The 23,593-nt window shown below is 36.5% G+C and overlaps 1 protein-coding gene across 3 annotated transcripts in view; it reads left to right on the top strand.

Annotated features, from left to right (window-relative positions):
* Sik3 (SIK family kinase 3) overlaps positions 1-23,593 on the top strand; it is a 236,237-nt gene that overhangs the window by 127,283 nt on the left and 85,361 nt on the right. For all 3 annotated transcript variants that reach the window (XM_071616723.1, XM_027930526.2, XM_071616724.1), the window contains exons 2-3: positions 1,612-1,728; positions 5,645-5,708. In XM_071616723.1, coding sequence (XP_071472824.1) covers positions 1,612-1,728; positions 5,645-5,708 — 181 coding nt within the window. The remainder of the gene's footprint in view (positions 1-1,611; positions 1,729-5,644; positions 5,709-23,593) is intronic.

The following is a 23,593-nucleotide window of genomic DNA, read 5'->3' as shown; positions in this document are numbered from 1 at the left end:
AGGTATGAGGCAGTTTCAGTAATTTATTGAGACCCTGTCTCTCTCTGTCTCAAAAAAAAAAAAAAAAGAGAGAGAAAAGAAAAAATGGGGGTAAAGTGTCCCTGGATTTAGTCCCCAGTACCCCGAATCTGTCTTCTTAGTGAATTCTTCCCTGTTTGTTTCTTCTCCTCCAGGTAAAGGTCATTCGTTATCCTCTGTTCCGCCACAGAGCTTTTACAGAGCCCTATTGATTGTACTTGCAGTGTGATGTTATCTGTATCACCTATCTCTTTCTCCTGCTGAATTGTGAACTCCTTGAGGTGAAGGCTGTGTCTGATTATCCTTGTAGCTTGAGCTACACCCAGCTCATTTCATCACATTCCACTGGTAGGCAAGGCAGTGTTCTTGGAATCAAGCTGAAATTTCTCTTTGCTGTTCTCCCATTAGTCTTATTCTTACATCTGAAACAATTCCAAATAAAGTTACCTTTATTTCAGTCATTCATACATTTAAATAATCTACCATGTATAGTTCCATACAGACAATGCCTCTGACCTAAATGTTTTTCTGTTGAAATTTTGCTTCCTTTGTTTTTCTTTTTCCTTAATAAATCTCCTTTTCTTCTCTCAGTGTATGGAATCTTGAAATTTTAAGAATTAGAGAATACTAAAGTTTGTCTAGTCGGGCTTTTCATCTAACTTATATTGATTATGTACTGATTAAGTAATTGAACATGAGATAGGCAGATATTTTGGGAGTGAAACAAATGTTTAGAGTATTTCACTGAGAATGATGAAGTTTAGTAGATTAAAACAAAGTTCTCATTTTCCTTCTGCTTTAAGACGTATGTGCTGCTAGGTGTCTTCAGAATGATGGACCAAAAGGAAAGACATTTTGTGCTGAAGCAGTGTGTATATGGTACAGAAAGATCTTCAGATACTAAGAATTTCACTCTCAAGCCACACATCCTGGATATGCCTCATTCTGACTGTAAATTACTCAATCTTGGGTTAATTACTTACTCTTGGGTTAATTACTTACTCTTAGTGTGCATTAAAGAAACAAGGGGCATAATAACATGGGTGTTATGAGTTTAAATGAGTTAGTACTGCAAAGCACGAGGGATTGTGGCTGGCTGGCACAGTAAACGTTTGGTATGGCTGCCACCACCACTATTACCACCACTTCTGTTGAATTACATAAGCACCTGGCAAAGTATGCAAAGAAAGCCCTTGTGAAAGTTCTGGTAGAATCTTACTAAAAACGTCATGTACCTACAAGAGACCCTATGTACTGCTCTGTTCACTGAAGCATGACTTGACCCAGATTGTAACCATATCTATGGAGTAATGAAATATTTTTTCGTGGGGTTTACTGTATAGTCTTTTAAAAAATGACAGAAGACCCACTAGCTTTTGGAGTCCTTTCCTTTGAGACAAACTTGCAAGGACTCCATTTCCTGCTTTTTTTTTAATTAATAAATTCATTTTTCTCATTGACATTCTGAAAACAAAACAATATATATATAAAAACTGGCGCTTTGTGTTTTGTAAAATATAATGTTTTAAAGTGGATTTAATTGGGTAAACTTTTTGTAAGGCTTCAGAGTAAATTTTTTCCCTCTGCTTTCAGGTTGCCATCAAGATCATAGATAAGACCCAGCTGGATGAAGAAAATTTAAAGAAGATTTTCCGGGAAGTTCAAATTATGAAGATGCTTTGCCACCCCCATATCATCAGGCTCTACCAGGTAGGCTGCATAGGGCTGTAGTGAATGGCTATGAAGAATCAGGAGAGTCTGTTGTATTGAAGACTGCCTTTGAAGACAATGTGGATGGTGAACATCTGTGACTTTTTTTCATATGTTCATCCTACTGTCTTCCCCTCCCTTCTGTCGTATTTCCCCTGGCTCTTTATTGAGGTCTACCTTACCCAGGTTGGTCTTTTTAATTTGTTCTTGAAAACTTGATTTCTTTCTCAGCAAGAATTGTATAAAAACATTATTCTTAAGATAATGAGAGCCTATTTTATTTAGGTCAGAATCCTAAAACATGATGGGAAACCCAAAAGGAATAGAGAATTTTGAGAGATAAAAAGAAATCAATATATTTGTCTTAAAAGATTATTTAAATATTAATTTCTGTGATTGTGTTGTGAATTAGGATAGCAAAGGATATTTTAAGTATTTTCTTGCACCAAGCAAAACCTACCTTTTGGGCCCAGGGTTATAGCTCAGTGTAAGAATGCTTGTCTAGCATCATTTGGGAGCCACTGAGTTCCATCTCCAGACACACACACACACAAAAACAAAACAAAACAAAAAAAACCTACCTCTTTCCTATTATAATAAGGACCTGACTTTAGTTTTCCAAGGTGGCATTTAGTTATTTTGATAATTCAGAGACAGAGTGCATGCCAGGGGAAAATTACTGTTTTAGTTTTCTTATCTTCCTAAGAAACATTAACATTTTATGAGATCATCAAAATGATTCCCTAGTCTTAATGCAGACACAGTAAATCTGATGATTGGAATTTGAAGCCAGATAGGGGGGGGAAGGACCTTGTCTTAGCTGGCTGGTGGAAGAGATATTTTGGGAGAGGTGGGGCTTTGGGGTACTTCTCAAATTGCAGTGTGTTGGCAACAGTGAGCTTTGCCTATGCACAGGGCCAACCCCGCTCACTGCTTTCCACAAGCACAGTCATCTCTTAACTTCTGAAGGAAGTGGCCACCCACTCAGTTTGTTTGCTGTTGTTACTTTGCAGTAAATGCTTTCTGACCCAGACATGGGACCATGTGTAAGACTGGAGAAAGCATGCTCATGCCACAGTGGGCAGGCTTGCTTTAGTCTGTTCATTTTATGGAAAAGAGAGCACGTTGTGATGTCAGTATGTGTGGCTAAAGCTACAGCTTTAGAACTCTTCTCTGGCATTAGCTGCCCACACAATGGAATGAATTAGGTCAGCAGGAACAGACCTGTTGAAATTTATCAGACTAAATTATGTTGAACAGCACCTACATTCTGCCCAAGAAGCAACCCTGTGAAAAATTTTCTAGCATTACCTGAGTACAGCTAGCAAGCTTGCAGGTATCATAACCTTGACTTCCTTCCTATCTTGGTAGACTGAATAAACTTCTTGACCTCATCTTCTAAAATAAAGCATCTTAAAAGTTTTCTGAAGAGGCTAACTTGTAGATGTTAACCTTAAAACTGAATTCTGCAAGTTTACCTATCTTACTCAAAATTGCACTAGTTTATAAAAATTTCTCTCCTCTAGCCATGACCTTAGACAGTTTCTTTTCATTTTGTTTTCTGAGCAGCTAGTATTTTTAGTAGGAAGTCCTAGCTGCCAAGGTGATTGGCTGGAAAAATGTCTACATATGATGTCAGATAGTTTTCAAGTCAGTTTCCTCAGGTTTATAGAGTGACCAAACATAGGTCACTATATAGGAAACAATGGTTTTTGAACTTCTAAACATTTTAGTAATAAAAGAATATTTGCAGTTAATAAAAGGCCTGGGAAATACATAGTATTACATTAATTTTTAATTTTTTCCCTAAATACCTTCATAATATTTAGAGCATTTGCTATTTTTTTTTTTTTTTGTACTGGGGATTGACCCCAGTAGTGCTTTACCACTGAGCTACATCCCTAGCCCTGTTTATTTTTTTATTTTGAGACAGGGTCTTACTATTTTGCTTAGGACTTCACTGAATTGCTAAGGCTGGCTTTGAACTTGTGATTCCCTTGCCTCAGCCTCCCAAATCACTGGGATTACAGGGTTGTGCCACCAGAGGACTTACTTTTTGTCATATAAGTTAACATATAGAGAGAGCTTAGAACATGTAACACACAGTGGACTGATATCAGCAGGATAGAGTTTTTGAACAAAGATCAAAACAGAATAACATAGCTGTTAAGATTTAAAAACTTAAAATCTTTCACTGGACTCATAACAATGGAATAATATTAAGCCAATAAAAGAAGAGATAGATCTATACATTAAATAGTACTCATGTATGATATTAATGTATAAAGATACAAAAGAAATAACTGGGAAATAATTTAACTAGCTATAAAATAGTAAAAGTCTAGAATTGCCATGTCAAATATGGTAGACACTAGCCACATGTAACTGTTGAATATTAAAATGTGACTAAAGTGACTACAGAACTGAATTTTAAGTTTTATTTAACTTTAATTAACTTAAATGTGAAAACTGAAGCAATTTACCATTGTTTAAGATAATATTTTGGACATGTTGGGGTAAGTAAAATACATTTTTAGAATTATTTCCCTCTTCCCTTTTACTTCTTAAATATGGCTACTAGAAAAGGTAAAGGTATATATGCAGCTCATTATATTTTTTATTGTATAGCATTGCTTTTGAAGGATGTATGATAATTATTAATGATATTCCTTTGGGGAAATGAGATGGAGGGGATTGGTAAGAGGAAACCCTTTGGTTTCTTATTTATATACTGGGTATTTAAAGTGTTTATGATGTGTAAGATATATGCGTATATATTACTTTGTTTAAAATGTTTGATGAGAAAGGTAAAAAGGAAGAAAGGAGTGACAATGCACTATACCATTTTTTTTTTTTTTTTAATGTAGCAAACGGGGACCAAGACAAATACAAATGGATAGTTTATATTACTTACAGAGTTGATATTTTAATAAAGATGTAGGGAAGATCCGTGGAGAAGAAAGAGATCGGGAGGGAGGGAGGAGAGATGGGAAAGGGAGGAAATATGGAATGAATTTAAGAAAAATCACATTATGTGCATATATAAATATACCAATGGGAATTTCACCTTTGTGTGTGTGGAAAGCACCAATCAAGGATGGGTAAATGGATGAACAAGGGGAGGATCAGTGGAGTGCTGGGTAGGGTGGAGAGAAGGAAAGGGGGAAGGGGGAGGAATGGTGACTAAAACAGAATAGGTCAGATTCCATGTACGTATGATTTTGTTACGATGAACCCAGTTACTATGTGAATTATAATGCTCTAATTAAAAAAGAATGAGAAAACACACACAGAAAAAAGAGTTGATATTTTAAGTTATTTTTCCTGTTTTTGAATAAATGGGCAGTGGAAAGGAAAGTTATCATTTTTTATTTAAAAAGAAAATCCTATGTGATCTTTGCACAGTTCTTAAATGAGTCCCTTCTTTTTTCCTAAGGCTTTTTTTTTTTTTTCATTTTAGTTAGGGTTTTGGTGGGACATTTTTGAGCAACAAATGATTAATGTTGAATATGAACTTTTTAAGTTCTTAGCAGTTTCTTTGCTTCTCAGTTTTGTGGAGATTAATAGATTGTATAAACTTATAGAATGACAAAAGGATTCTCTCTTTCAAGTAGAAAATGTTTCTTACTTTTGGGAATATGGATATCTACTTTCTTTCTTTCTTTTCTTTCTTGTGCTGGGGATTGAACCCAGGGCTTTGTGCATGCAAGGTAAGCACTCTATCAACTGAGCTATATCCCCAGCCCTCTCCCTTTTTTGATAATGTTTATATCTGTCCTACAATGCATTGAATTTCCTTTAAGCAGTGTGGTTATTAATATTTCATTGTAAATGACAAAAGAGGACTCATTAGTTTCTCTTCCTATGATATCAGTCTGCCATTTGTGTCACTGTCACTTTCCTGCTTTTGCACCAGGTTATGGAGACAGAACGGATGATTTATCTGGTGACAGAATATGCTAGTGGAGGGGAAATATTTGGTAAGTACATTTATTGCATTCTTTAAACAGTTATTGAGCACACCATGGCAAACCTAAAATAGCCATTCAATGCCTTTGTCACTTGAGCAGCTGTCACTTGATGCTGTCCTCAGTACTGTCATTTTCTATCAACAAAGTAATTTAACTTTTTTATTCACCTAGTCAAATCCCTGTAACATCTTTGTTTTTTTAGCAAAGGTATTTTGTTTATTTTGATCAGGTGTTGACCATTAAGATTAAAGTTCTCCAAAATCAAACATTCCTTCTGATAATGTGCCTGAAGGTCCCCTCCTGTTGTCAGGTTCTGACCAAGGTTACCAAGACTGACAGAACTCCCACAAGTGTGCGGGCCTCTGTTGTGTGAGAAGGCAACACGTGGAGCAGACAGTCTCACCCTAATGCATTCTTTAAACTTTAAATATAACTTGTAACTGTATTCCTTACCATGTGCTCACATTTCCCCTTGAAGATTTGTGTAATTTGGGGGTTTTGCCTTCGGTAGATGTTTTTTTCTCTTATACTTGGCTTTATCACAGCATTAAAACTAAGCAGGAGAAATTGTTTCTGGCAAATTTGACTTTTTGAGGTGCTAAAAACTAGCAAAAGAATTTTCTTTGGTAACATTGGTAAATGGAACCATGTAGAGGTAAACCGTAAACTTTCAAATCTAAATTCATGAATTTTTTTTTCTTTTGGCAATTAACTATAGAGAAAGATCTCTTTTTATGTATATTAGGTTTGTCTAATTACTTTTTTAGATTTGTTTTTAATTTTATAAATATGAACACCAACTAATTTAAAATATATTTAAAAGCATGGAATCACTTTTAAAGTGGAACATTCTTATTAATGATAAAACAACTGTGACTGCATGGAATAGCCAATGTATGTACCTGTGTGTGTGTGTTTTAAACTTTGCCCAGCAATCTAATATTTTTTGTGTCTACAGTATTTTCAGGATAAGCGCTAGTCCTTTTTAAAGGAGGACCAGGCATTTCCTAAGTTTTCTTTAATTGGCTTCATTGATGAACTTATTTTATGCCAAAGCTAGTAGTGATGGAATGAAATTTATAATGAGAATGTAGTGTTGGAAGGAATACTTTGTTTCAAAGAAAGTAATACATTAAAATGTTTGAAGAATAGTGTTGTGTGTCAAGAAGAAATCAGCTTGATTATCACAACTGTAAAATGTAAAGGTTAGAGGTGCAGATTTGATCATGGACTCATGATTACCTTGTGGAGACCACAGACATTCTCCTAGAGGGTGCTGTTCTATGGAAGGTCATGAACCAGAAAACTAAAGTATGTCAGAAACTATTTGGAAACAGAGAAAAAGAGCAATCATGTTGCTAAGAAGTACACTATGGCCTGACATGCCAGGCCAGGTTATGATAAGACTGATTTGATTCAGATGGCAAATGTATGCAAGAGTACAGGGATGACTTTCATTTTCTAGGTACTGTTTTTTTTTTTTTTTTTAATAAGTTTGTTCCATAAAAAAACAGTTCATCTCTGAAATCTCTGAGCTTCCTGTTGACTCTTTTATCTCTTAGAAAGACATTTATTGATGCAGAAGCAGTGATAATCTTGGAAGAAAGATTATGTTGTTATGTTTATAACTTTCTAAGAACCAAGCCCAGGGCATATCAGATCTACCCTTCTCTTTTGGAAAGCAGAGCTTTATTTTATTTTACATCAGGAATTGAATCTAGGAGTACTTAACCACTGAGCCACATCCCCATCCCTTTTTATTTTTTATTTTGAAACAGGGTCTCACTAAGTTGCTTAGTGCCTTGCTAAATTGCTAAAGGCCAGTTTTGAACTTGCAGTACTCTTGCCTCAGCCTCCTGAGTTGGTGGGATTGCAGATATGCACTGCTAAGCCTGGTTCGGAAAGCAGATTTTTAAAATTTGTTCTTTTTAGATATACATAACAGTGCAGTGTGTTTTGACATATTTTACAAACATGGAGTATAACATTCTAATTAGGATCCCATTCTTGCAGTGGTACATGATGTAGAGTTACACTGGTCGTGTGTTCATATATGAACATAGGAAAGTTATGTCCTATTCATTCTACTGTTTTTCCTATTCTTATTCCCCTTCCCTTCCCTTCATTCTCCTTTGCCTAATCCAATGAACTTCTGTTATTCACCTCCTTCCCCTTTTTGTGTTAGTGTCCACATATCAGAGAGAATATTCAATCTTTGGTTTTTTTGGATTGGCTTGTTTCCTTAGCATGGTAGGCTCCAGATCCATCCTGGCAAAAGTCATAGTCATTTTTCTTTATGGCTGATTAATGCTCCATTTTATATATACATACATATACATATATATACATATATATATCTCACAATTTCTTTATCCATTTATCTGTTGAAGGGCACCTAGGTTGGTTCCATAGCTTAGCTATTGTGAATTGAGCTGCTATAAACATTGATGTGGCTGTATTTATACTATGCTGATTTTAACTCCTTTGGCTATATACCAAGAAGTGGTGTAATTGGGTCAAATGGTGGTTCCATTTCTAGTTTTTGAGGACTCTCCACACTGGGAAGGCAGGTTTTAGGTGTACAGGGCAGGGAACAGTCCTCTGGTCATAGACTCTTTGTAGAAGTGCAGCTCAAAGGAAGCCAACAGATATGTAATTTTTTTTCTTTGGTACTGGGGATTGAACCCAGGGGTGCTTTACCACTGAGCTACATCCCTAGACCTTTTTACTTTTTATTTTGAGACAGGGTCTCATATAGTTGCTGGGGCTGACCTTGAACTTGTGATCCTCCTCTCTCAGCCTCCCGAGTCACTGGGATTACAGGTGTGTACCACCAAGCCTGGCTCAGAATATACTTTTGATAATATTATTTTTTAAAAAGAAATACATGTTATAACACATGATATAATGTCCATATAATTACGTAGAGTAAATATATTATTGATATTATTATAAAAAATCCAGATGAGGGCTGGTACTATAGCTTAGTGGCAGAGCATTTGCCTAGCATGTGTGAGGCACTGGGTTTGATCCTTGGCACTGCATAAAAGTAAACAAATAGAATAAAGGTATGCTGTCCAAAAAAATGAGGAAGAAAATGTTGTAATACTCTTAAGAAATCATTGAGACTGTACTGCTCATTGAGATAAAACCATCTCATGAGCTCCAATTTTGTGAGCTTTGTACCTGTGTTAAACATGAGAGGAGTTTCTTTGTTAAGAATATGGGCTTTGGAGGTAGTTATACTTAGGTTTTAATCAGATCTCTGCCACTTACTTGCTCTTTTACCTGGGCAAATTACTAGTGATTCTGGTCCTTGACCTCAAGGCCTATAAAAGGTTAGGTCTACAATATTTACTTTATTGTTGTATAGATGGAATAAGACAGCACACATAGAGCCCTAGCACATGCTTCCTTTTACCTTTATATTAAAGAACAAACAGGAGATCAGTCTCTGGCATGATGTGTAAGGAACTTTGCTGGTCCACTGCCCAGTGAAACTGTTGAAAACTATGAAAACCAGGCATTTTAAAGTCTATAAAAGTGGACCTAAAGACAAACAGCCAATGAAGAAACACTCAAGAACATTATGAATATTTGGTAAGAAATTAGATAATCTGTGGTGTTTGAACCAATACTTCTCTCTTCTTTCCATTTGAGGGCTCAATAAAATGGGAGGTAGACTCTGGTTCAGGCTTATGCAGCCATGTCTCCTCTCTACCAGCACCTACACAGGTGGCTTTCTTCCCAGAAGGAGCAGGACACTGTTGTTTGTCATCCTTTACCCAGTGACCTTTTTGCTGAGGATAAGTCCTGGGGGACTGCATTTGAGAGTTGGGGGCCTACATGTGGAATTTGATTGTAGCATCCTGAGAATATTGGGACACAGATTCCTCTTGCCTAGGGTCATAAGACTATGGTTTCATGCCAGGAGAAGCAAACTAAGAGGACCTCAGGCTGCTGTCCCTTTCTCTTTCTCCTGTGTTCTCCTGAGACTCCTAGATTGAGTGTCCTCGGCAAGAAGTTTGCTGGTATCCCTACTCCCAGCTCTAGAGGCCTGTCTCAAATATTTTACCTGGGGAGAAAAACAGACTATAAAACAGCACCTAATTTCTTCCCAAAGGAACTGACTTCATTTGCAAGGGAGAGTAAAGAAGTTCAAGGTAGACTGTACTCTCAGAAACAGTAGAAGTTATGGTAAAAGACACTTGAGAGGACATTTAGGACACAGTTCAAAAACTGTCAACTTGCTATTTTGCAGAAGACTGGGCAATAAGACAACCCCAAAGTGTTTTCCTAGAGGCAGAACAAAAAGTAAAAAACACTGCTCTTAGACACTATTCCTTCTAAAGTTCCATTATTCAATAGTATTGTTCTTAGTCCCATTTCGGCCCGAGGGTATTCTTTAACAATAGATCAATCGATTATCAATTGGTGGAGTTTAAAAGCTGGGTTTAGTCTGGAAAAGAAGCAAAGAGAGTTCTACCCCAAACACTGTGCTCCCAGAGTAACTGCAGGCATAGCAAAGCTTTCTCTCCCAAAGGAATAATTAATACCTGAAGCTAAACATTGTATATGTGGAGGAATGAGCTTCATGGATAAAAACCAACTAGTCACAAAATAAGTGAATAAGCAAATAACAATGTTAAGCCCCTGAAAATATTGAGAAGTGTACCACTCACTACCCAGAGGTGCTCTAATATATTATCTAAAATGCATAGTTTCCAATATTAACAGCAACAAATAAGGTATACAAACAAACAGGAAAGTCTAAACCATATAGTGGACAAAAAGTGGGCCACTAAAACTGCCTGTTAGGGTGAGACTAGATGTCAGATTTATTGGGGGGAAAAGAAGGAAAGAAAGAAAGAAGGAAGAAATGAAGGAAGGGAGGGAACCTTTAATAAGAGACGTTATAAATGTGTTCACAGAAATAAAGGAACTTATAATTTCTTGCTTCAAATAGAGAATACCAGTATAAAGAAATTATGAAGAAAGAACCAAATTAAGATTATGGAGTTGAGGGACTGGGGTTTTGGCTCAATGGCAGAGCATTTGCCTAGCATGTGTGAGGCACTGGGTTTGATCCTCAGCACCACATAAATATAATTAAAGTATAGGTGCGTCAACAACTAAAAAAATATTTTAAAAAATATTATGGAGTTGAGAAGTAAAATAAAATAAAAATTCACTAAAGAGACTCAATCATAGATTTGAAGTGACAGAAGAAAGAAAAAGCAGACTTGAAGATAGATTGATATAGATTTTGCAGACTGAAAAATAGAGATTTAAAACAATGAGGAACAAAAACCAGAACTGCAGAGAAATGTGGTATGTAAATCAGCTCTGTATCACTGTGATAAACACCTGAGAAAGACAGAGGAGGAAAGGATTATTTTGGCTCATAGTTTCAGAGATTTCATTTCATGGTAAGTCAGCTTCATTGCTTTGGGCCTGAGGTGAGGCAGAATTTTATGGAGGAAGTGTGTGGTGGAGGAAAGCTGTTCAGCTCATGGCAGCCAGGAGGGAGAGAGTGAAAGAGAAAGGGCTAGAGTGAAGATAAACCCTTCTAGGGTAGGTTCTGGTGACTGCTTCTTCCTCTATCTGGTTCCTATCTCTCAGAAGTCCATTTAGCCCTCATTAGATCAACATTGATGAGGTCAGAATCCTTGTGATCCAATCACTTCCCCCAGACTCCACCTTTGAATACATAAGACTTTGGGGGACATTCCAGATCCAAACCATAACAGTGTGACACCATCAGGTGCACCAATATATGCATAATGGGAATACCAGAACGAGGGACAAGAGAGAGGAGGAAGAAGAAAAATGTGTGAGGAAATAATAGCTGTAAATTTCACAATTTTTTTTTTTTTAAAGTATAACCTGTATGTCCAGGAAGTTCAGTGAAATTCAAGTAGAGGCAAAGAGAAAATATGAAAAGCATCATGGGAAAAATGATGCATCACTTAAAGGAAACCCCAGTTAAAAGTAGCAGCTGATTTTTCAGCTAAGACAGTGGAGATCAGAAGGCAATGGGATAACATTCAAGGTGCTCAAAGAAAACAAATCTGTTAACCAAACTCCTTTATCTTAACAAACTGTGTTTCAAAAGGGAAGATAAAATAAAGATTTTTCCCTAGTAACCAAAATCTGAGAATTTTTTGCTGCCAGAGCCACCTTACAATTATAAGAAGCACTAAAGGAAGTTCTTCAGTCTGAAAGCCCATGACTCAGCTGGTAATCTGAAGCTACCCACAAGATTAAAAAACAAATGAAAAATCAAAAACAAAACAAACAAACAAAAAAACCCAAAATAAAAACCTAACACCAGTGGAGGTAATTTTGTAATTATAAAAGGATAAATGCATATTTTTTCTCCTTTATTCTCTTAACTTGTTTAAAAAGCAGTTGTATGAAATTGTTAGGCCTTTAATGTAATGTATTTGTATCATACCTTCATATAATAGCACAAAGGAGGTATATAGGAGAAACACTGCATTGGCCTAAGCAAATCCCTGCAGTTGCTTCAGTAATAAATATATCAATATTGTTTGGTTTATAATATTAATAGATGTAATGTGTATGAAATACTACTGCAGGGCTGGGGTTGTGGCTCAGCAGTAGAGTGCTCGCCTTGCATGCACGAGAACCTGGGTTCGATCCTCAGCACCACATAAAAATAAATAAGTGAAATAAAGGTATTGTGTCCAACTACAACTAAAAAATAAATATTAAAAAAAAAGAAATACTACTGCAAATGGAGGAAGAGACTAGAGATACAAAGGAGGGACATTTCTGTGTATCACGGGGATTAAGCTTGTATAAAGTGGAAGCCCATTCAGGGCATAATGTAAGACTAATATTTTGGTAATACTAGCCCTGATTAAATAAAAACAACAATAACAATAAAATAACAAGGTAAACAGTTTGAATAGGAAGCAGAGTTATTGAAAGAGAATTTTCCATGGGTTATCTCACATTTCTTAATATCTTGTAGCAGGGCACTGAGTCCTTTGCTGTAGATTCTGTTTTTAAGGATGTTTGTATAGTCTTGAAAAACAGACCCCCTTCAGAGCATATAAATATGTCTGTTTATTACCATTGGAAAAGATTTGAGTTCCCCTCCTATAATGTATTCAACTTTGTGTGTGGGTGTTACCTAGCTCTCTTTGCATTGCCCTGTGGGAATTAGGGCTTGCAGAACTGAAGCAAATATGTTGATGTTTGTGTGGCTTGCTGTGCCTTAAGTATAACAACTTAAGGGTTGTTATACTTAAGAGGGGTCTTCATATCTTCTGCCAGTATCCATGCAACTGTGGCAGGTTAAGTTGTTAGCTTGCATGTAGGGTAAAACCTCTAATCCTCTTAGTGCAAGGAGACATTTTATTTTGATTAGTTTATATAGGAGACTTGATTATAGGTTAAGATTGAAGATACAGGGGTGAAGAAGAAGTATTATTTTAAAAAAAGCAGTAAGACCCACGAGGAATAGGAGGTGACTGAGCTATGAGCTAGTTGCAAGGAAATGACCTTGTACTAGAAGAAAATAAAGAATGCATGTGGCTGTAGTCAGGTAGAAGAATTGAGGCAAGGTACTTCATACCTTTTGTTTTTGGAGTAGGAGGCTAGGGTTAAGGGTTAGAGGGCAGGGACATGGATAAGAGTAGAGATTGTGAAATTAGCTACTGGGAGACATGAAGAAAGAAGTGATCCAGAATTAAAGTACTGGGCTGGGATTGTGGCTCAGTGGTAGAGCACTTGCCTAGCATGTGATGAACTGGGTTCAAGCCTCAGTACTACATGTGTTAGTCAGCTTTTTCACTGCTGTGACTAAAGGACTGGACCAGAACAATTGTAGAGGAGGAAAAGTTTATTTGAGGGGTTACAGTTTCAGAGGCTTTAGTCCACAGAAGGCCAGCTCCATTCCTTAGTGCTCCAGGTGAGGCAGGACATCATGGCAGAGGGAAGCAGCTCACATGTTGATTAAAAGGGAGGGAGGGAGGGAGGGAGGGAGGGAGAGAGAGAGAGAGGGGGGAGAGAGAGGGAGAGGGAGAGGGAGAGGGAGGAGGGAGGAGGGAGAGAGACTGACTCCAATTGCCAGGTAAAATATATACCCAAAGTCACACCCCAATTCCCACCTCCTTCAGACACACCCTACCATTTCAGTTAATCCCTATCAAGGGATTAAATCACTGATTGGGTTAAGACTCTTACAACCCAGTCATTTCTCCTCTGAACCTTCTTGCACTGTTTCACATGTGAGCTTTTTAAGTTACCTCACATCCAAAACATAACACCACATAAAAGTAAATAAATAAATAAATTAATTAACAAAATAGAGGTGTTCTATCCATCTACAGCTTAAAATAAATAAATAAATGAAAGTACCCATGTTTATACCTACACAGTTCACGGTAACCAAGTATGGAACTGGCCTGGGTGTCTTTCAGTGGATGAATGGATAAAGAGAATGTGGTATAAATACACCATGGAGTTTTATTCATCCATAAAGAAGAAAGAAATTAACGTTATTTGCAGGAAAATGGATGGCACTTAGAGTTTTATGTTTAGTGAAGTCAGCTAAACTTAGAAATTCTGTCAATGATTATATGTTTTCTCTCATGAAAAAGTTAGGAAAAAGAAGGAAAAAAAGGTGTGGGGATGTGTTTCATGGAAACAGAAGGCAGACTAGTAGAACAGAGGACCGGGATTGAGGAGGGGAGGAACAAGGTAGGTACTGGGGAAAGAAATCGACAAAATCATATTGTTTGTATGTGCAGATATGTAACAATGAATCCCACTACTTTGCATAACCATAAGGCACCAATAAAAAAAATCTGGAAAAAATCAGCTCAAAGAGTTGATTAAAGGCCCTAGAGATAGGAAACCCTGAGCTTATAATTCCATTATATAGGATTGCATGATTCCCCAGCAGTGCTCAACTACCTGTGCGTAAATGTGATAAGACAGATAATTAGACTGATCCAGTGTTTGGGGTTTATAAGACATGTGCAATAGAAGAAGAGACAGAATGTTGAGACCACAAGTAATAATGTAATTAATGTTTTGGCTATTGAGTTTAGGTTTAAGTAGGGCAAGGGATACAAATATGACAGGGATGAATGATCTTAGATTAGAATTTAAAAAGCTACAGGTCTAGATGAAGTTGAAAAGCAATTGTATTGAGCATTCAAGAGGGTCATGGATAATAGTCTCAAACTATGCTGTGCAATATAGTAGGCACTGGCCATTCTTGCTATTGCATGTTTGAAATATAGCTAGTACAACTGATAAACTGAATTATTTTTAATTTAATTTACATTTAATTTTCAAAAGTAAGGCCTGTGTAAGAGTTTTAGATCAGCTGTAAGAGTTAGCCAGCCACAAAGTTAGAGAGCACAGTCTTCAAGGTCATTCTCACTCTGGCACCGCCTATAAGTTCAGAAATTCCCAAAACCACCCTCAGATTTTATAAATTGATAGAAGGACTCACAGAAGTATCTGAAAGCTATGTACTCATAGTTATTATAGTTTACTACAGATAAAATATACAGATTAAAAATCAATCAAGGGAAGAAGTGCAGGGGCCAGAAGAAGCACCAGATGGAGAGATTTCATTGTCCTCTCCCTTTGGAGGCAGGATGTGTCATTTTTCTGGTATTGATGCATGACAATGTGCAAAATGTTGCCTCAGGGAAGAGTTCATGTGCAGCATTTTAATTTTACATAGGCCTGATTAATTGATTGCTCAAATGATGGATCCCTGTGTCCAGATCAACTGATGTTGATCACCCAAAGCCTCCACACCAAGTCACATTTTGGGTCATTTAGGGTAGCCAGCCTCTACCCTAAGAAAGGAGAGATTTATGGGCATGGCATTTCCAACCCTCAACTGTAGACTCTCTGGTATTACTGAAGACCCCCAAGCAAACAGATGTTCCTAGCTGGCATAACATTTCAACAGCCTAAAGATTACCTCCCAGAAGCCAAGAGAAGATCAAACCTTCTCTTTGGGCAAGGCCATATTCTTTACTATACAATGTAAAATCCTTCTCTATTCAAAAATTGTATTTCACTCTGGCCGTAGACAATTTATCATCTGAATTATAATATGCCTTAAGTGTAAAATACACATTGAATTTTTAAGATAGTATTATTTTAAAAAAGCAGGTAATTTTGCAGGCTGAGGGACAGCTGATCCACCTAGGCTTCCCTCTGATCCAGCTGAGCCTGAGGCTGATAAAGAAAATGTAGACTCATCACTTCTCAAATTCTGAAACAGTAAGACCTTTGCCTTTTAGTCCTTGTTAAAAGACAGTCCTGGCTGAGTGCAGTGGTTCCCCTAGCCTATAATCCCAGTGGCTCAGGAAGCTGAGGCAGGAGGATCATGAGTTCCAAGCCAGCCTCAACAAAAGCAAGGCACTAAGCAACTCAATGAGACCCTATCTTTAAATACAAAATAGGGCTGGGGATGTGGCTCAGTGGTCGAGTGCCCCTGAGTTCAATCCCTGGTACACCCCTCTATCCCCCCCAAAAAAGGCAGTTCTAAAGTGACTTTTGACCTCAGAAACAAATTTTTAGAAGAAATGCATTTGACTTAAAATTTTTTAAAAAAACCTAAATAAACTTACTAAGTGCAGCAGGCTGTTGGGGGTGGGGGTGTGAGGGGGAGGCAAGGGTAAGGGACTGGGACTGTTCAACATGGACCTGGGGTCTCTTGAGCAGTTCCCTTTTTGCCTGCCTTTCTACTAGGATGGCATACAAGACTCTAAATGTAGAATTTTTGTTGAGAATTTTGTATGTGAAATAGCAAGCTACTCTCTGCTCCACCCCAGTACCAGGGATTGAATCAAGGTCGCGTAACCATTGAGCTGCACCTGCAGCCCTTTTTTATATTTTATAAGAGACAGGTTCTTGCTAAGTTGCTGAAGCTGGCTTTGAACTCACTATCCTCCTGCCTCAGCCTCCAGAAGCACTGGGATTACAGGTGTGCACCACTGCACCCAGTCCAGTAAGCACTAGTTTAAATCTTAAGTTTGTATGAAAAGTTACATTGTAAAATAAATGAAAATGTCTTAAAACTTACTTAATTTTCAGACAAAAAGGCAATATATACCTTATGAAGTGATTTTTTTGATGTATTGGGTTAAATAAGTTATTCAAATTAATTTCAAAATGACTGATTCTTTTTTACTTTTTAATGTGATTACTAAAAATATTAAATTATATAAATGTATTTCTACTTGACAGTGCTGATCTAAAAGGTTATGACAAGAGAAGTATATTGCAGATTGAGCATCCCTAATACAAAAATCTGAGCTCTGAAATCAAACTTTTTGAGTGCCAGGAAGATAGTCAAAAAGTTTCGGATTTTAGATTATGTATGATAACTAGTAAAGTTTACACAAATACTCCAAAATCTGAATAAGTGAAATTGGGAATAATTCTAGTTCCACACATTTTGGATAAGGGATTCAATCTATACGAGATTTTAGAATTTCAGAGGCAGAATAATGTAAAGCAAAGACTAGTCCAAGATATGACCATAGGGAATTGCTGAACTTTAATGGGATTTTTACTGGGGAGAAACAAAGTTTAATCTAATTGTCAAATGTGTTATCCTTGTGATGTTAACATTTCCTAGGTTACTGGCAGAATCCTGGTGGAACAGTAATCTATCAACTGGGTTTCAGTATCTTTGATAAATGTGAAGGCAAGAGAGGCAGAAAGGGGTGAATCAATTGCTTAAGCACAAACCATAGTAGTGTGAAGTTAGTGGGAACTTAAAAGAACTTCTTACTTTACTTCCTAACGGCTCATGGAATATTGTCTTTTTACTTCAAGAAACCTATAAAGGAATCCTTAGTCTAAGAGGAATTATTTGGAAAGGTGACTATAAATATGAGGTGTCAGGACATGAATATGAAAGTCCTGCTTCCCTTCTTTGACCTATTAAACTCCCACTTCATTTTCAGGACCCATCTCAACTATGATTTCCTCTGTAAGCTGCGCTCTGATTTTGCCACATAGACGGTTCCCTTTTTCTTCTTTACTTTGAACCTATTTCCCCTATAGCATTTTTGTAGGTATTTTTTGTTGTTGTCTGTTTTTCACATTTCTAAGTTTGTTGTTTACTGAAATTAAGGTAATTTAATTTGATTTATCATTTTTCCTCTGGTGGCTTTTTTTTTTTTTTTTTACCAAATCCTTAGAACTCCTAAATTCTAAATTTTGGAATGTTCCTGGGTTCAGTGCTGCTTTACCTCTTTCATTACCCACGCACACCTATTCCCCAGTTGATTTTACATAACTTAGTCAGCTGTTGACTTCAGAAATTTTAATTTCTAGTCTTACAGCTCCACTAAACTCTAGATTATGTCTCCAGCTCTTTATGTGACATCTCCGGTTGGATGTCTAATAGACATTTCAATTATTTTCCTTGATACTGGGGATTGAACTCAGGGGTGCTCTACCACTGAGCTACATTCACAGCCCTTTTTTATTTTGAGCCAGGGTCTTGCTAAATTGCTCAGGCTGGCCTTGAACTTGTGATCCTTCTGTCTCTGCCTCCCATGTGGCTGGGGTCACGGTGTGCTCTACTGTGCCCAGTTGACATTCAGTGTTAATATATACAAACTCACCTTTTCATTTGCGTATAGCCAATGTCTTTTTTCATCAGACCTCCTTATCTCAATAATGGTAAATCCCTGGGCTGGAGTTATGGCTCAGTGGTAGAGCACTTGCCTGGCATGTGCAAGGCCCTGGGTTTGATCCTCAGCACCACATAAAAATAAATAAATAAATAAAATAAAGTTATAAAAAAATTAATGGTAAATCCCTTCATCAAGTTTCTCACACCAAAAACCTCTGTAGAATTATGCTTGATTTCCCCCACCCATACCTTAATCAGATTCATCACCAAATCTTGGTGACTCTTCCTTCAGATATGCTGAATTTAATCACTGTTCGTCACCTGTATCACTACCCGTCTGGTTTAAGCCATAATCGGTTCTTGGTAGAATTACTGCAATAGCCTTTAACCAGTCTCTGAATTTGCCCTCATCCCCTGTTACAGCTGGAATGATTCTTTTATTTGTTTGTTTGTTTAGTTTTAGATGGACACAGTATCTTTATTTTTTATTTTTATGTGGTGCTGTGAGGATTGAACCCAGGGCCTCATGCATGCTCTGCGAGCACTGTACCACTGAGCCACAACCCTAGCCCCATGGGGTGATTCTTTTAAAATGCAAGTGTAATCTCATCACTCAGTTACGTCTTTTGGCTTTCACATCTATTTGGAATAAATCGGTAGTTTCGATCCAAAAACTGGTCTCTAGCACCATTCTGAGTGCAGCTGCTAGCATTCTCCTTACATTCTCTTCTCTTTCTTGTTCTTGTTGAATGTATCCTCACTTTAAGGCCTTCATATGTTCTGTTCCTTCTTCCTGAAATACTCCTTTTCCAGGTAACTACTGTCTCTTCCATTTCTCTGAAGTCTTTTATCTGGTGTTACATCATTAGAGAGGACTTTGCTAACCCTGTTATCCAAATCTCGTTGTTCTTACTGGCCCACTACTCTCCATTTCCCTTTCTTCCTTTATTTTTCTTCTTGTTTCTTATTACCAATTGACATTCATTCATTTGTCTACTGTCTCCCTTCACTAAAATACAAGCATCATTAGGGTAAGAATTTTGTTATTTTTGATCCTGCCAATCTTAGAAGAGTACCCATAGAGAATACAGGTCTGATGTTTATGGATCAGTGAATGAAAGACTAAGTGAATAAAAGAATGTCAGCAGATTGTAGATTATAGCATTAATATTTTATTCATCTGTTCTTCATTATTTAAATCCAAGTCAAGCTTGGAATTTTCATGTTATTCTATAGCGTATTTTTGTTGAATGAGCCTTGATCTGGAGGTGGAAATACCTTTTTTTTACTGGTTAACTGTGCAGAGAAAGACAAATTCCAGATTATGAATTCTAAGCAATGTAAATGATTGTTGAATGAGCGTTTATTATTATTCATTCAGTTGATTTATTGAGATGATTGCATACTATTTAGCACTATATTGTAAAGGGGCAGTCGTGGCAGTGTGGTCCTGTTTAATATTACAAACAGAATTGTAGTACTGGTTGGTTTTGTAAACCACTAAACTCATAAGTTAAAACATCCACAATATGATTTCTTTAGATATATATCCCAAACTTCCTATTTGAGACCATGAACTCATAAATCCAGCACTTTATCAAGTAGAGTTTCCTGAATACCAGGCAGAACTCATGGTCATTTTGATTTAAAATTACAACTTGAAAGGAACTGTTGAAATGTGTATAATTTATTATGAACATTCTCAGTGCCTTAAAATAACATTTCCTAGTAATGCCAACACTAGTGGAACCTAGAACTTCTCACTAAACTATTTGTTTATGCCATGGGGCACAAATACTGACTATAGGGCAGGGAATGAGAAAGACAGAAGCACATAATCATTGTGTACCAGATACTGAGTTAAGTGTTGCATTAAGTAATTTTATCTTGTTACGTCCTAGATATCTACAAACTCTTAACATATTTATTTGGACACACTGGTTATATGCTGGTTTGTTGTAGCTTTAAAAAAAACATGTTTTTATTTAATTCTGATTATTTTTTGTATATTCCCAACAAAACTACTACTTTTCCATGTAAGTATTCCCTGTGACTATATGAACTAGCTACTTGCTAACAGAAACAACCATACCATTGAACTTTATCTTGCCACTCTGAATCAAAACAATTCTACTTCATTCCCCAATTAATTTCCTGTTATTATTTTCTGTTTTTTTTTTACTTTATTTTCTTAATATCAGGCACAGCTAACATTTATATCTGTATCCCAAGATGTATGAGAAAGCCACCTGTGCTTTGACCTCGCTTTATTTCAGAATATTCATACATAGTTGCCTGATCATATTGTATTTTCTACCATGATATAAAAATAAATGCCACAACAAGTGAGCCACATGTTTTTGCTGTATAGAGTATAAGTCCCAAAGGCATATTTTTTCTTGGCTTCTATATTCATACTTTTCCTGAGAGTTTTCTGAACTATTTTTTAAACTCTTTTTGGAAAATGTAGTTTCTTGACAAATTGAAACTAATAGAGAAATGAAAAGATTTTAAATTATCTACTTTAAAAATATTTGACTTATAAGAGATTCCTATGCCATATTTGCAGTGCATTGTTTACATTTTTTACAATTTATAACAACCTCCTCCTTCTCTAGCCAGCATACACTTTTTTCTGTGCCACTTATTTGTTTAAGACACTGGGTTGTGCCTGGCATGGGGGCACGTGCCATAATCCCAGCAGCTCGGAGATTGAGGCAAGAAGATCACAGGTTCAAAGACAACCTCAGCAACTTAACAAGACTGTAAGCAACCTAGACTGTAAGATCAAGGTCTCAAAATAAAAAATAAGGGCTCAGGATGTGGCTCAATGTGCCCCTGGGTTTAATCCCTGGTGCTGAAAAAGAAAAAGAAACTGGGTTGTCTTAAACATTTTTTTATATTCTGGATTTGAATGACATTATCTTTATGGATTTGAATGATACTATCTTTATGGTGTGACGCAATATATTTCCCGTGTTCATATTCCTTGTAAAATGGTAGTTATATTTAGGAATTTGGTTTAACACAGGTTTAATTTTTTTGTGTGTTGGGGGGAGAAAGACTTCATAGCTTTCGTATTGCATCATTTCAGGTGTTGTATAATGTGTGTTTTTCTCACTTTCAGTAATACTTAGAATAATCTGTAGGTTTAGGTATTGTTCATGTAATCCACTTCTTATATTTTCCAGTTACCTTTTGACTGAATGTTTTAGCTGTCCTTATTATTTAGTTGCCTAGATACATCTTCATTAGATGTGTAAAATGGTGCTTGATTCTCTCATTCAGTTTACATTTATTATCCATAATTCTTATGTAAAGAAATTTACCTTGTAAACTGTATAGAATCTATAGTAAAGGTCATGCAAATGCTTGATTCTTTTATGTATCAAATTGGTACCCTAGTACTCTCCACTGGAGACCAGTAAGGTGGATTTTGGTTATTTTAAAATGTAATTGTGAATTATGGTCTTCAATGTATTTGACGTGCTTCAGTCCATTAAGGCATTGTTCTTTTGATGTTCACGTTGTCCCTCTTAGCCAGTGGTGGTTCCTGTGTTCTTTTGAAGTGATCTCAGTAATCTCTGATATCTTCTTTGCTATAGCACAATATCACTAGTTTATCTTGAATATTTGGATCAATATTTGGAATCAAACATTTCTCTTAGGAACTCTGGGTCCTTCCCATGGAAAATAGCATTTAGAGACCAGAGTGTTGGCACTATCCCTAGTTCATTAGGGAGAGTGTTCATTAGCCACTGGGTTATTATTGCTTACAGATCCATTTTTGTTCTTACAAGAACCTTGTTCTTACAGTGTAGGTTGCTTATAGTCTTGCTAAGTTGTTGAGGCTGGCTTTGAACCTGTGATCTTCTTGCCTCAATCCCTGAGCTGCTGGGATTATGGCATGTGCCCCCATGTATCTATTCTAGACTTTTTTTTCTTTTTTTATAAAGAGAAAAGTAAGATTTGAATTTATACTCCCCCTTCCCCTTCTCTGTTTCCTCTTCTTCCCTCTTCATAGTAGTGGGAATAGAACCCAGGTTCTCAAGCATGCTAGGGAAATGCTGTACCATTAAGCTATACCCAACCCTTTTTATTTTGAGATTGGGTCTCTCTGAGATGCCTAGGCTGGCCTCAAATTTGTGATCCTCCTGCTTCTGTCTCCCAGGTAGCTGGAATTACAAGTAGGTGCCTAATTTCTACTTCTTAAATATCATATCTTTGCATCTTTTCTCTTATGTTAAAACCTATGGTTCAAAAATATTTTGAGATGAGAGAACAAGGGAGAGATTAATTGATTCAAAACAACACTAATACTGTTACAAATAACGAGGAGACTCTTGATTCTTTTTGTTTTTAGGATATTTACCATGAAGCATTTTCATAGTTTATTTGAACTACTACAACAAAACACCTTAGACTAGGTGAATTATAAATAATAGAAATACATTTCTTATAGTCTGGAGGCTGGGAAGACTTGGAGTCAGTTGAGATCTCTCTCTGTGCGTCTCTGTCTGCCTGCTGCCCTGCTCTTAGATCCTCAAATAGCCAAAGAGTGTAGAGGGAATGAACTTGCTCCCTTAAGTCCTTTTATAAAGGCACTTGTCCTATTCATGAGAATATAGTCTTTACGACCTAGTCATCTCCTAAAGGTCCCACCTCTTAATACTATTGCATTGAGATTGTTTCATTATGAATTTTGGAGGCACACAAACATTCAAACCATAGCAAAGATATATAAGCAAAATACTGCATTTTATTATCACTTTAAAAATTCTCATAGTAGTTATGTCACAACTTTGTATGTAATTAAGTTCTTTTTTTTAACAGTTTGCTTTCAACTTTCAGAAATTGCTTTTCCTTCTATTTGATTCATCTTTGAATTGTTTTAATTATGAAAGACATTATGTGTTTCCATGTAAAACAGGGTGCGTTCAAGGAAGTGTTTCTCTATAAGCAATCATTTTTACAAGCATTTTATTTTAAATTAATTCTTTTGGAAAATATAAACAAATATACACACATACACAGATATATGTTTTTATTTTTCCTTCCTACCTACACAGTTAGAAGCATTTATGCATATTTTCCCACACTTTGCACCCTCTATGATAGAATTAACCAACAAAGCATTGCTTATACATTGATGTAACATGAGAAATTCTTTGTATTACCTGAGAAAAAGAAAAATAATATTCTTATTTTATTTTTTTCAAAGAAAAAATAATTACTTGGC

Source organism: Marmota flaviventris, chromosome 9 (assembly GCF_047511675.1).
Source record: "Marmota flaviventris isolate mMarFla1 chromosome 9, mMarFla1.hap1, whole genome shotgun sequence".
Classification (NCBI taxonomy): Eukaryota; Metazoa; Chordata; class Mammalia; order Rodentia; family Sciuridae; genus Marmota; species Marmota flaviventris.
Note: the sequence above shows the minus strand (reverse complement) of the source record. Positions and strands in the feature narration are given on the sequence as shown.